Below are 15,509 nucleotides of genomic sequence, written 5' to 3'. Positions count from 1 at the left end.
TCCATTATTTCACCTAGCCCCATACATCTGAACCCCTGAATAGGGCTTGTAAACGTTGTAATCAAACTACAGGTCGGAATTTTGATGATAATTCAATGAAATTTGGCACATGATCTTCTATGGCACTGGAGACAAAGCCTATTGAAAATGGCTAACATCGGTCCATTATTTCACCTAGCCCCCAACCCTACGAATAGGGCTTTTAAATTCATAATTATGTTTAATATACTCGTATCTCAACAAAAAGCTGCAAAACCAAGTGCTATACTAGCCTTGATGACTCTCATGAATTTTATAATTATAGGGTCTTATTTGACCATAGCACCTATACAAAACCCCTTCAAAATTTGACTTAAATGTCCACAATTTTATTAAACAATAAATGGCTTAAATATATCTGAGGCAAGGTACAATTCAACTTAAATGCTTTATTATGAAAACAAAATCACATTTCATTTATGTAACAGGTGTAGGGTATTATATGGTCGGCTTCGCCCGACTATAATTTCTTACTTGTTTCTTATTAACTTTACATATTTATGTACTAATTCTTACATGTAAGTATGTATTCGTAAAGGTACAAAAACTCCCACTATTTCAACTAAATTATACTTTTTTTTTTTGAATTTAATGCAAAAGCGATTGAACGATTGAATATAAATCGTTTTTCAATTAGTTTCATTGTAAATGATACATTTACAAAAGTTGTTAGTGAAAAAATGCAAACTTTTATAATTATGTACATTTCTACTATAGATAATCTTATAGTAGAAATGAACTGAAAATGTATTTAACAAGTTTAAAATTGCCAAAGTTCAATTGTTAACTGTTAACAATTTGTTTTAATGCGTGAAGAAATGCAGCTGATTGTAATTTTCACTTTTAGTCGTAAATTAGTAAATTTTTACAATCGTAATGAATACAAAAGGAATATGGTTTAATGTCATTAGGGTAGCGGCGTAAGATTAAACATTTAATATTAAGTTATCTCTCTTTATCTAATTGTTAAAAGATATTTAGATTAGGTTATGTTGAAATGAAGATGTATGTATATTACTGCACCATACATCTTAAATGCTTTAAAATAAATTGATGTCCAATTTTCAGAAACTTATATTCCTGGACGTAGCTCCTTACAATTTTCTAATCAGTTTTCTTGAAGGATGAAACAATGATGAAGTGTTCTGTCTTTTACTGTCCTCTCCGCAGGCCCTACCTTCGTCCGAAATCGTACGTGAAATTATGTATAGATGTAATTGTAAACCCTTGTGTCCATTAAGGATAAGTACCATCATACTAACCTTGGACTTATTCGTTCTGAGAAGGCTTTTCGTCTTACTCTTTGAATAGTTTCAGATGTTTAAGTTATAAGTAAAATTTATATCTTTCGTTTAAATAAAAATGTATGTATGTTTGCTTCGGTACTTAAAAAAATAATAACGATGGCAATTGAGAAAAGAAAAATGTTAAAATGAATGCACTCTATAAAATACAGTGGTTAGAAAAGATCTATTACTAATACAAGTAAGAAAATATAGTCTGTCATGCCCGATCATATGATCGATTACTACCGATAATATATTTATGATATTTATTGACAACAAACCGATTTTCTAAAAGGTACTTTCTTGGAGGCTGGACCTAATGATGGGTGCTGCAGTAAGATTTGTACTTTTACAGAACCTACCCTTAGTCAATTTTAGTAAAGAGTTCCAAAACCATATTATAGGGTTCTCGTTGTATAAGGGCTAGGTGAAATAATGGACCGTTTTAAATGAAAATCAATAGGTTTTGTCCTTGGGCTTGTACCAAATTTCATCGAATTATCTTCAAACCTGTACTATTATTACAAGATTTACATGGACAGACGAAGTACAGACGAACGGGCATATCTAAATCGACTACCATTAAATCACCAGAACTGTAATTAGATAGAAGGAAATTTTTAATGTCTTTCCTGACCAAACACAGCTTCTTACTTTATCTTCAGGTGTTGGAGAAAGGAGTACACAGTTTCGTGACCACACACCTCGAACTATACTGGCTACAAGCCAGATTCGGAGGGATTCTGAATCAATTTTGATGAAGAGATCCTTACCTTCTCTCTATCCCTCATGCGTCCTCATTCAATCATCCAGTGCTCTGTGCCAAGTTTCTTATTCTAATGCTTATTAAGTGTTAGTATGGCTTTGTCCTCCAGAATAGGATTAGGAACACACACTCACATCGTCGTACGAAAAGGTATTTGATACAGTGGGATAATTTTGATCTTTGCGTTAGGCCAGAGTTCGCCAACTCCTCGGATGCATTTCTTTGAGAAAGCCTGGAACTTTTTCGGTAGTGGTTTCCCATCGGGTTGACTATGATCTGCTCATGTTAAGCTAGTTGATGGTCTCAATCCCTGAGCACCTGCGTTTTACTTGACCTTTGCCGCTTAATACTAGGTCTGCTTGCTGAACCTTTAGTAGCCATCGCGGTACCTCGAGTATCTAAAATTGCGGACGGCTCCTTGGGTGTTGCGCTAGCAGACTTCGTCATGCCGCATCGGTCATCACCTCGGATGGATTCGTGTTCGGTCCAGTTTGTACTTCTACCATAGGTGTGAAAAGACACTACAGATCCTCCGAAGTCAGACGCAGACCAGGATGCTGGTCAATATGAGTCAGATGCATCCTGGATTTTGGTTTTTATCAAAAACTTTCGAACTGATAGACCAGGTTGTACTTTTCCAGCCACCCTTAACATGGGGAGACAGACCCTGGAAGGTACGGTTATGTTACCTATGTAACCCAAACCACAACGACATTGTAAAATAAAGAGAGAGGGATTTGTTAGCCGCCCTAACTAAGGAAACAGAAACTACCAAATTGAGATCGTTATCGCTAGGCGACCGAAGATGGTCACTTACTCCACAGGTATAATTAATCATGGTTCAGTAAGATTTTGGAAAATTGGCCAAATTGTCAACTTTACTTTTATCAAATTAACAAATTTATGTTAGTTTTCGCTTTTAACTACAAACATTTTTTAACAAAAAATCTTAACAAACCACTGTATTACTTTTAAATTCAGTGCCATATTTTTCCATATAAATATTCATATGTTAAAATTTAAAGAACCAATATGGTGAGTACTGATATCTGTATTACATTGATAAAGTAAAAAGTAGTTTGATTAAAAATAAAAAAATCATTTATTAATGGTTTGGTAAAGTCTACAGTTTTTACAAGTAAGTAAAATTTAAATCAAGCTAAATATTGCTTTATATTTTTCAAATTTGGAATCTAAGTTTAATTTTCAATAATTTAAATTATACAATTTTTGATCTACCGAATGTTTAACAAATCAAAACTTTTATAAAAAAAGGTTTCGCCCAATTGTTTAAAAGTTCTAAGAACGTACTAATGTTTGCCAGAATTTAAAACAAAGAAATAAATCCAACTCGCAAATTCACTTTCAAAATCGATTTTTATTGCTATTGCATTTTAAAAACATTAAAATATACTTTTTATTATCAACTGTTTAGAAATTCATAAAAATGTCACTTAACGCCAAAGCTAAAGTGGAAACATGGCAGGCATTTAAAAACCACTGGATTTTATGGAAATTTTTCGGTTTACAGCCACCAAAACGTGACTCTAAATGGTTTATACCATATATTGCGTATGCGATAGTCCTCAATGTGACCGTTACATTGTTGTTTCCCACAACGCTCATTGTCAATTTGATACTTTCGAAAAACTTAACGGAATTATGTGAAAATCTTTATATGACAACAACGGATGTGATTTGCAATATAAAATTTTTAAATATATTCGTGGTGAGACATAAACTGCTAAAGGTGCGTAAAATTTTACAGCGTTTAGATGTCAGAGCTAAAACACACAAAGAAGTGGCCATATTAGAGGAGGGCATTAAATTGGCTAGAAAATGTTTTATGACTTTTGCACGTTTATTTTGCTGTGCCATAATCAGCAGTCAAATGATGGTTTATCTTTCAAGCGAAAGAATACTAATGTATCCGGCTTGGTATCCTTGGGATTGGAGGGCATCAAAGAAAAACTATCTCTACGCTTTCTCATATCAACTGTATGGATTAATTTTACAAGCAATACAAAATCTTGGCAACGACACGTATCCACCGGCCTACTTAATCATACTTACCGCTCAAATTAAAGCATTAGCCTCACGCATCAAGGACTTGGGTACTAATGAGAACACATCCGAAGAAGAGTTGTATAAAGAATTAACGGATTGCATTAATGATCATAATACCATAAATGAGTAAGAAAATAAATATAATATTCCGTATTCACCTTGGAAATTTGTGTTTAATTATTGTGTATTTTCTTTATAATTTTCAGACTCTTTCTCACTATTCAGGAAGTTATTTCCACAACTTGCATTGCACAATTTGCAGCCACCGGTTTGGCTCAATGTACCATTGGGGTCTATATGATTTACGTCGGCCTACATCCTTCTAAAACTCTCAACATTGTTATTTATTTCAGTGCCGTTACAATGGAAATATTTATTTTATGTTATTATGGTGACTTGTATTGTCAGGCTAATGTCCATTTAACCGAGTCCATATACACTTGTAACTGGATGGATCGTGATAAGAAATTTAAACAGGCATTTTTGGTACTATTGCAAAGTTCGCAGAAAACAAACTGTATAATGGCGGGAAATTTAATTCCGGTGCGAATGCCAACATTTGTAAAGGTTAGTTGGACACAATTTATATGTATTAAATCAGTGGTAATAGGTAAACTTTGTAAGGATCGGTTCGTAAGATATGTAATATGCGGTTCTAGAGAGAAATTTCAATTTAACACATCAATGTTTAGAATTTGATTAGTCAAAACATAATGCGTAAATATATCCGTTAAGGGCATGACACGAACTTACGGTCTAAGACCACCTTCAGCGTCAACAATACGCTCGGCGAAACTGAACAGTTATCATTACATAGCGAGACGATATAATAATTTTGCCGATCTACTTTTCCTTTGTGATTTTTCAACTCGGAACTGCTTATCTTTCACTTAAAGACTCCCACTGTGGAATCTTACAATACCTCTAGTCTGCCGGGACTATAAACTGATGATGATCAAATGTATCCTCTGCCTCTCCTTGGAATGATTTGACATATGGTCGAACCAGAGAACCACACTATCTGGTATCACGGAAACCAGTTGCCCGCAGGCCAGAGTTTCAGACTTTGTCTTGTCCCGATTATTGGAGAGGTGTACGTGGTGGCTGTGGTTTAAGTCCAAATTCGCGAGAAAAGAATGTCGGCTAAACGACTGATACACGGTAAAGTCTACAATTCAGGATAAGTTCGGTGCTGTTGCCGAGAAAACAGATACCCCGCAGATGAGTGGCTGTAGGACTAAGCGTCAAAAATGAGCTGGTATATGATACGGGATAGATGTAGGGATATGCGGACTCTATCCACCCGTCTAACTAGAGAGAGTGTGTCGAATGTTGTACTCTTACTACTTGCTATATGTTTTAGATCATCACATCCGAATGATTTGCTCTTTGGCTCTGCTGTTGATATGCGACTTGGGAATTCGTATTTACAGAGTTGGCTTTTTCAGTCCTATGAACGCTGTTTACTTCCCCACCTAGCTTTATGAGTTCTGGCCTAGTTGTAGAGTTTCTTAGAAAATCCTCGTATATGATTTCGCCATTTTTAGATATCGTGATAATTTTTTATTTAGGTCTACAGATTTGTTTTCTTTTTCTCCTTACTTTCTTTTTTGGGGAATATTTTAAAGGACGTTCGTTTATTTCGCGATAAAGTTCCGTGTTCGGAATGTGTAGATGTAGGGTATCAACTTTGAACACATAGGATCCAAAGTAGTCAGCTCTTAGATAAAATATTTTCTCTATAATTTATTAAATTCAATTTCAATTTTAATTTCAGGTTATGAAAACTGCATATTCGGTGTTTACAGTTCTCAATAAAGTCGAGTAAACTTAAAATGAATTAAAGCAAATTTGAATGCCATGTTCGGCCACGCCGAATCTTAAATACCCTCCACCTGTAAGCGACATTTTATAAAAGCCTATCTAAATAACTAAAGGTAGGATTTTATAATATCGATCATTTGTTTCTCGTTACTGGAATATAAGCTGACGGAAAGATCTCCTTATGCTTGATCGATATCCTCATATATTAATGAAATGTGTGAGATTAAGAGACTTTCGGAAGTGGACCTTATATGAGAGATATATTGATTTGTATGTACACAAAATAAACTCATGTCGAATTTTATGCCGATATCTTTACTTAGTAATGAGGTTTAAGGAAGAGGTTATCGGAAATCCAAATCTCAGTATTTTTGTATCACATTTGCGATTCGGCATATTGTGCTCTGAAGTTTGAAAAAACGTAACTTTTGGCATTTTTTGAGACGTTTAAACAGCGATAAAACAACTTTATTTATGAAATGTTTTATGCCATCTGAAATTTCTTTCTGTCAGCTTGGTTTCAGGGTTTCAACTTTTTTCATATTTTGTCGGCCTATGTATGTACATATATATATACACAAAACGTATTTATGTCGACTTTTGTTCAAAAAATATTTATTTCTCAATTAGTTATTTACATTTAAGTGATTTTCGGAAGTGGACCTTATATGGGTGTTATGACCAATTATGGACCAATATTAGTAATATGATTTCAATTGATATCAATCGTTTACGTATATACAATTTTGTGGTAATACCGATATTTTAGAGGGGGTTATTAACGATAACTCCATTTCCAAAAATTATGTACCTTTGTATGGGGCTAAGGTAAATTTTGGATGGATTGTTATGATTTTGAATATAATTGTTATGATTTTGATCATCAAATTATCTTTGATAGTTTCTGATAAAACTACTCAAGAATTCGGAAAAAACTTATTCTTAGAAGAAGTCTGAAATTTTATCCCATAACTTTGTGAACCGAATGCTGATTATCAATACCAAACTGCATGGGACAGTAACGAATATTTTCGGCTGATTTCTTTTGCTTTGTTTTAACAGACAGACTTACAGATAGACGGACATAGCTAAATCGACTTTCATAAGGATCTGAAATATAAATACTTTGGTGGACAACAGATGAATATTTCTGCAAAATCTAAAAAGCCCTACAATGAGCAATCAAAACGTAGATTTTGATTTTTTGTAACTTATGGCTTTTTGGATTTCATATGACGATATATAAACCTTTAGCAGCGCTGATGGTGGTGAATGGTATAAAAAAGGATACAATTTATAAAATTATCTTTTGCTGATATAGTTATAGTTGGTGTTATTGTTGCTTTTTTCACCACCCAAATGAAATCAAGTTGAAACGATTAAAATAAATACAAAAACGTTTCGTAATAAACTGCACTTTTCGCACTCGAAAATGTACTAGAATGAATACTCTGTAGAATTACTTAATAAATAAAATAAAATGCTATTTCATAGTTTATTAAATTTATTTGATTTATTTTGTTAATTTTTTTTATTTATTTATTTATATAGTATGAATACTAAATTATTCTTTATTTTATTTTGTTTTATTTAATTAATATCTGAGTATTTGTAATACCAGCCATGTCATCGAATAATTTATTACAAAATGAACAAATATTTATATAAAAAAGAAAATGGAATAAATATGGATGTATGAATGTATATGTATGTATATTACACGCCACAAATAAAGTTTGTAGTAAATAAAATTGTAATTTATTTAAAGGGATTTTGTTTAATTTTTTTATTATTATTATTTATTATTATTTTTTTAATACTATTTTGTAACTGTTTATTCTGGTTGTTCTTTTGACTAGAGATTTGTTTATAGTTTAAAATAAACATTGTTTTTTTTTTTTTTTGTTATTAAGAAAAATTATCAATTTGTTAATATTTATCATAATTTATTAAAAGTTATTGTGAATGTTTTTTGTTAATAAATGTTTTAATAAATTACGATGCGATTGTATTCAGTTTTCATTCATGTTTTTTATTTGAAATAACATGAGTTTATGGTAAAATATTAAATGTAGATTATTGTTATAAAATATTTTTAATTTATTAAAAATATACATTTAAACATACTTAACTTGACTTAATTGTAATTTCATTTATTATTTATATGTAGAACTTTTTCATAATAAACACCAACTGTTGTTCAGTTGGATTTTTTTAACTAGATAAAAACTTTATGAACAGTGGAACAGAAATTTTTAATAATTTTTGAAAATTAAATCGTTTTGTTATTAAATTTTTAGCATAAAATATCTGTATTTCAATAAGTGTTTAACAAATATGAAGTGTAATTCCTCTAAAACTAAAATTGTATTCAAAATTCATCTAATAAACCTATCACTCACACAAAAAGTATCGCAGAATTGCAACCAACTTCTGTTAGCCTTGATTTCAATTCCTAAGGTAGTTTCAATCTAGATGTTTTACCGAATCGATTCACTTAAGAAAAAGTTGTGAGAGAATCTGAATCTCCCTGTATAATCCAGTCGAAGGAATTACTAATTTCCCTTATAAAATCTAGTAGATTGCGAGGGTTGAGTACCGCAATTTCCACCAGTTCGTAATAGAACCTATTACTCAGCCCTTTCAATCTGAGATTCTGTTTTCTAAGAGAGTGGCAAATTAAGTACTCAATCGTCTCTAGTTCCTCTTCATCTTGACATATACTGCAATATATGGAGCAATGCCACTTATTGAGCAATGCCCTGATAAAAATCCGTAGACTGCACCTATCCAGTCCTATAAGTAAATTGGTAGCCCTCACATCAAGTGTTGGCCATAAGACCTTTGATACTTTGTAATCCTTTCTACTATTCCAGTATTGGTTGATGATGTCACAGATTCTCTCGAAATTCAACTTATAATCTTGATAAATGTGGAGTTTCACACCTCTATCCCTTTCATTCATTAAGGTTCGAACCTAGTCTAGCTAGTTCGTCCGCAACGAACCAAATAAAATCTAGTAGACTGCGAGGATTGAGTCCCGCAATTTCCACCAGTTCGTCATAGAACCTATTACACAGGCCGTTCAATCTGAGATTCTGTTTTCTAGGACAGTGTCAAATTAAGTGATCAAACGCATATCGTTCCTCTGCATCTTTGCCTATCCTGCAATATATGAAGGATATTACTGTGCCACTTATTGACAAGGACCCTAATTGAGCAATGCCCTATCGTTCCTCTGCGACTTTGCCTATCCTGCAATATATGCAGAATATTACTGTCCCACTTATTGACAAGGACCTTAATTGAGCATTGCCCTGATAAAATCCCTCTCAGAATCCTTAGACTGCTCTTATCCAGTCCTATAAGTAAATTGATAGCCTTCACATCAAGTGTTGACAATAAGGCCTTTGATATTTTGTAATCCTTTCTACTATTCCAGTACTGGTTGAAATTCAACCTATAATCTTGATAAAAGAGAGGTTTCACACCTCTATTCATATCATCTATGTTAAGGTTCGAACCTAGTCTAGCTAGATCGCCCGCAACGCACCCAACAAAGTCTAATCGTGAACAGTCTCATAATCGCAGCTTTACTATCGACATGAATTGTCATAACCGTCCCTTAATCGATATAATTTCATGTGTTGTTGTTGTAACAGCTTAAACTGCACAATTTTTAATTCAGGGGTTCTGTATTTAGGTCAAAGTCAAGAAATTGGGCTACTTCTACAGGGTTAGTCCATAAATCCATTGAGCTAAGTAAAGTATGGTGGAGGTGGGCGACATCCATTATCGATATAACCTGAAACCGCGGTATTGATGGCATCTCTATGAATTGACTGAAAGGACCTTAGTTTCCTCGTGTAGGTGGTGCTCCGAGGTTATTTGCAGGCAGCCCGTTACAGTCCGTAGGGTAGTATTTTATTAGCTTTGAATATTTCTCCACTGGATATCACTCAGCGAAGGATACCACACTGGAGCCGCATAATTAATAACTGACCGACCAGTTATTTTATAGGTATAGGATTCTTTGCCATTTTCCCAAGTGCTGCCGACTAACGCTTTGAGGACCTTGTTTCTACTTCGCAATCTGTGAATAATTGCTGTGGCATATAATTTCGTATCAGTTGCTTCCCAGATCGCTACGATCTCTGCTTGGAAGACACTACATTCGTCAGTGACGTTTTTATAGGTACATCAGTGATAAAGATACCGGCATCCCTGCCGACCGATCCGTAAAAACTGCTCACTCCTCAAGCGGTCTATCAGATACAAAACAATCATTCCTAGTTAGATATTGCTTAAAGGTGTTACCCCGAAGTCTAGAATCGTATTTCTATGATCTCTACTTTCGCAAGAGAAGTTACCTTGATCAAGTAGACTTACTTCAAAGGTTTGACTAACAAAGACTCATAGAGTCTTAAAAGATTCCTAGCCGCCATATCCGCAATTTGTGGAGTTCTGCAAATGGCACCAGTAACGTACACCTTTGAGCTTTATAGAGCATCATCCTATAACTGTCCTTTCTCAAAGCCATCCATCAGACAATACAACTACAAGTCAGGATAGGCCTAACAACCGATGTATAAATCTAATTTAACATATCGTGTGATTGTCGCGGGATGGTTTGTCCAACTTAGACTCGTAGGGTCCTAGTATCAACGGAATAGTTTATAAACATCTGCTATGCCTACCTCCCACTAACAATGGACTTTACTGATATGTATATTAAGAGAATATTTCAAATCTGTAGACATTTATACGAAATTATTAATATTTAAATTATAAACAAACCTACTGTTCATGTTTGTGATAAAAAAAAAACCAAATGTTAGCACTTTTCAAAATTGCTAGTAAGTTTAGTAGAAAACCGCACAACATTTGGTTTTAAATTTCAGTGTCTTTTTATTATATTTGTGTGGATTGATTAATGAAATTTTATTATTTTTTTCACTTTTTTTCTGAATTAATTAAGCTTATCAGTTATATATCAAATACATTATAGTTATATACAAATATAAATTAAAAACTACTATTATTATATACATACACATGTGTGTGTATATAAACTAGGATAAATATTTTTTTTTTGGTTTATAAATACAACTTTAAATACAATCAATTTATATATTTTACAGAAGGAAAAAAAGGAATTTTAACAATGCAAATAAAAACTACTCTTAATTTTTATAATTTATTATAATTTTTTTTGTTTTTTGTTATTAAAATATTTTATATCAATCGGTTTATAGTTTGTTTAATCTTTTTTTTTTATTTAGATGCATCATTAATATTTTATTGCATAACCCAATTAAATATTTTTTTTAAATCTACTGTTAAAGTTTTTTTTTAAGAATTTAAAAAATTTTAATAATTTTTTTATTAGTTATACTATTATTTTTTTTAATATGAAAATAATTTAATTATTATTGGGGAATTTCGCTTATGAATTTTTTTAATATTTATAAATATTAAATTGTTTTTTTGGTAAATATTTTTATAAATATTTTTTTTGAGCATATGTATAAAGTATGGTCAAAGGTTAAATTATATTTATGTGAAAAAAATGACTAGATTCAAACATAAATTCTTAAAGAAATATCAATGTGTAAAAAATAATATATAAATAAATAAAATAAAGCTTTAATACGCGGATCAGCCTATAAAGAAGGAAACTAGAAAGGAATGTAAATAAAAACGGTTTAATATAATAAGATTTGCCTTATATCCCTAGTATTTCAGTTTTTGTTATAAAGGTACCACAATAAAATTTGAATTTCAAATGACATTTACTTTATGTTTAAAAGTTTTGTTTTTCAAAATTTCAAAGGATTAAATTCTTTGACATCTTTCTTTTTCTAAACAGACAAAGTTTTTAAAAACAAACTTTTTTATAGTATTAAACATTTAAATTTCGTTTGTCCCAAATAAAAAAATCCAAGTGTAAAAATACTTGCTTCAAGTATTGAAGTATAAAATCCGCTTAGAATTATTTACATTTTATCAAATTAAATGTGAGTAAATTTAGCTGATCAGCGTATTTTTTTTTTTTTAACTTCGTTTCGCTTTGTGTCTTTGCAACAACTTAAAGAAACTTATAAATTAAATAATAACAGAAACAGAAAAGTAAATAAATATCTTAAAAATTATTTAAACAATAAATAAAGAAACAGAAAAAACAAAAAAAAGAAAATATAAAATCACCTTTCAGGTACTTATAAATCATCATGATACAATAAAACTTTTTTCCTTAAAAACATTTTGTTGTTTGTTTTCTGTATTAGCTTAAAAATACAATAAATATATACAACAAAGAAAAATAAATAAATACAGACAAAAGGACAGACAGTTTAAGAGTCAGACACAGACAGACCGACCTAAAAACTAAAAACAATAAATTTTTAGGGCAAAATAAAAATTAAGGAACTCAATGTAAACGTAGAAACAAAAAAGGTTAAACTTTTCTTTTGAACTTAAAAATAAACAACAAATACATAAGTATTATAGCAATTTTGCTACAACTACAACAATATAGAATTTTTAATTTTGGGTCTTTGCTTCAAGTTAATCCTTTTACAGTTTTTCAATTTTCAATTTTTTTTTAAATTTTTTTGTCCTCACTGCTGCTGCTACTACGTTTGTTGTTATTCTATGTATTTGTTTTAATTGTTAGCAATTATTTTTGCAATTTGGCATTTGGAAAAATGTTGTTGTTGTTTTTATTGTTCCATTATAATAGTATCGTCAGCCTTGCAATTACCACTTGTTATGGCTTCCATGGCTTTGGAGAGTAATGTGGCATCTTTAAGACTTACCACCTGCAATACTTGAGGCTCTTGTCCTGGAGCACCTTGTATCATCATTTGATGCATGCCGGGTGAAACAGTGATGGCTTCTAATTGATCACCATTTTCAACCTATAATAAAAGAATGGAAAGAAGTTTTGTTTAATAAATTGTTAACTTTTTATAGATTGGAAGTAAAATTTTTATAGAATTTAAGGATTAAAATAATACAGGGTGTGCGGCTTTCGTTAAGGAATAACGTTTTTAGGCTTTTTTCTCGATTAGAAAACATTTATTGTGGGGATAAAATATCGGCTAAAGGCTTGACTATCTGCCAGACCATAGACCAGTCTATAGTCTCACCTATAGACCGGACGATAGTCTCAACTATAGACCAAACTATAGAAAAGACTATAGACTCGACTATAGACAAGACCATAGTATCGACTATAGACATGACTATAACCTCTACTATAGACATGTCTATAACCTCTACTATAGACAAGACTATAGTCTCAACTATAGACAAGACTATAGTCTCAACTATAGACAAGACTATAGTCTCGACTATAGACAAGACTATAGTCTCGACTATAGACAAGACTATAGTCTCTACTAAAGGCAACCCTATAATCTCGACTATAAACAAGACTATAGCCTCGTATATAAACAAGACTATAGTCATGACTAAAGGCAACACTATAGTCTCTACTAAAGGCAACCCTATAATCTCGACTATAAACAAGACTATAGCCTCGACTATAAACAAGACTATCATCTAGACTATAGACAAGACTATAGTCTCGCCTCGACTATAATCTCGACTATTGACAAGACTATAGTCTCGACTATATACAAGACAATAATCTGGACAATAAAAAAAGACTATAGTCTCGACTATAGGAAAGACTATAGTCTCGACTATAGACAAGACTATAGTCTCGACTACAGACAAGACTAAAGTCTCAACTATAGACAAGACTTTAGTCTCGACTATAGACAAGACTATAGTCTCGACTATAGACAAGACTAAAGTCTCGACTAGAGACAAGACTAAAGTCTCGACTATAGACAAGGCTATAGACAAGACTAAAGTCTCGACTATAGACAAGGTTGAAGTCTCGACCATAGACAAGACTAAAGTCTCAGCTATAGACAAAACTATAGTCTCGACTATAGGCAAGACTATAGTATCGACTATAGTCTGGACTATAGACAAGACTATAGTCTCGACTATAGACAAGACTATATTCTCGACTATAGACAAGACTACAGTCTCGACTATAGACAAGACTACAGTCTCGACTATAGACAAGAATATAGTCCATAATTAGTCTGGACTATATGCCAAACTATAGTCTCGACTATATAGCAGTCTCAAATATAGACTAGACTATAGCCTCTACTATAGACCAGATTATAGTCTCGCCTAACTATAGCGTCGGCTATAGACCATACAACATATAGTTATGAATATAGCTCAGACTATAATCTTGACTATAGACCAGTCTATAAGCCATACTATAGTCTAGACTATAGACAAGAATATAATACAGACAATAGTCTAGACTATACACCAGATTATAGATTAAACGATGTTCTCAACAAACTAAAAATATTGGAAAATGTTTAAATTAATAACATTTATTAATAAAAAATTCAATATTAAAATTTATCATCACGCCCCTGTATTATTTTTAAAAAGAATAAAAATTAAAATTTCTTTAAAAAAATTAAATAGAATCAAACCAATTAACTGGAAATTTGTTTTAAAATTCGCCGCTAAATCATCAAATAAAAAAAATCGCAGAAAACCAAAAAAGCTAAAACAAATAATGAACTGCAAAATAAAATAAAAGAGAAAATTATTAAAAACAAAATAAATTAAAGCATAAATTAGAGAAAAAAATCATTATAAAAAATAAATAAAAACCAACAAAAATAACAATTTTTTCTTTTTAATTGAAAGTAAGTATATTTCAAACTTTTTTTCATATAATTTTAAAATATTTTATAAATAATATAAATGGTAAAATTTTTATAAAATAAAATCTGTATAAATTTGGTTTTACAAGTCATTAAACTAACAACGTAAAAATAAATAATAATTACAATAATAATTGAAATACAACAAAAAAAAAAACTGATTATAATAATAATAAAAATATTTTAACTATATACAATACATTTTTATGTACTGGTATTTAAAAAAAATATAAATATGACAAAAATCACAACAAAAAAAAAACTAAAAAAGCTATTTATTTAAAGGTTTTATGTTAAACAAACAAAAAATCTAATATTAATATTATTTAGATTACATTTACATTATTTATTTTTTTGTGTTGACTTTGTTTACAACAAAATAATTATAAAAATTTTAATAAATTTATTTAAATAAACAAAAAAATTTAAAAACAATTTTAATAACATAGAACTTGTCAAATCAAATATTTTAATTGCATTAAAATTTTTTGTTTATTCAAATTTAAAATTAATTCAAATTTTTTTGTTTATTTAAATTTATTTATTTATACCCGGCACTTTTATTTTATATTTATGAATAGAAATATTTAAATTTTGCACAATTTTTTTAAAAGAGAATACTGAAACCAGGGATGTATTCAACAACTGAAGTGAAGCCCAAGTTTATAGCCTAGTTTATAGTCTAGTCTATAGTCTAGTCTATAGTATATAGTCTAGTCTAAAGTCTAGTCTATAGTCTAGTCTATAGTCTAG

General features: G+C 31.0%; 2 protein-coding genes across 5 annotated transcripts in view; one reads left to right on the top strand and one right to left on the bottom strand.

Moving 5' to 3' along the window:
• The first annotated feature begins 3,538 nt into the window (after positions 1-3,538).
• On the top strand, positions 3,539-6,011 carry LOC119616043 (odorant receptor 2a-like). Its single transcript, XM_037972187.1, has 3 exons — positions 3,539-4,284; positions 4,365-4,725; positions 5,936-6,011. Exons 1-3 carry the CDS (start codon positions 3,539-3,541, stop codon positions 5,984-5,986), a joined length of 1,158 nt encoding a protein of 385 aa, XP_037828115.1. The 3' UTR covers positions 5,987-6,011.
• A 5,409-nt stretch (positions 6,012-11,420) lies between these two features.
• Positions 11,421-15,509, bottom strand: part of LOC119616022 (DNA-binding protein Ewg) — a 35,148-nt gene continuing 31,059 nt past the window's right edge. For 2 of the 4 annotated variants that reach the window (XM_037972158.1, XM_037972161.1), the window contains one exon: positions 11,421-12,902. In XM_037972158.1, the coding sequence (XP_037828086.1) occupies positions 12,705-12,902 (198 nt within the window). In that variant the 3' untranslated portion in view covers positions 11,421-12,704. Of the gene's footprint in view, positions 12,903-14,519; positions 14,611-15,509 lie in introns of all 4 variants that reach the window. The other 2 variants (XM_037972159.1, XM_037972160.1) reach the window with 2 other exon arrangements.

This window comes from Lucilia sericata, unplaced genomic scaffold, assembly GCF_015586225.1.
Source record: "Lucilia sericata isolate MDLA Ls3-8-SP2 unplaced genomic scaffold, ASM1558622v1 Contig000053F_arrow, whole genome shotgun sequence".
Taxonomy (NCBI): domain Eukaryota; kingdom Metazoa; phylum Arthropoda; class Insecta; order Diptera; family Calliphoridae; genus Lucilia; species Lucilia sericata.
Note: the sequence above shows the minus strand (reverse complement) of the source record. Positions and strands in the feature narration are given on the sequence as shown.

Coding starts and splice junctions, on each gene's coding strand:
- LOC119616043 (XM_037972187.1), top strand. CDS start 3,539: ATGTCACTTAACGCCAAAGCTAAAGTGGAAACATGGCAGGCATTTAAA. Junction 4,285..4,364: donor GATCATAATACCATAAATGA/GTAAGAAAATAA, acceptor TATAATTTTCAG/ACTCTTTCTCACTATTCAGG. Junction 4,726..5,935: donor GAATGCCAACATTTGTAAAG/GTTAGTTGGACA, acceptor TTTTAATTTCAG/GTTATGAAAACTGCATATTC.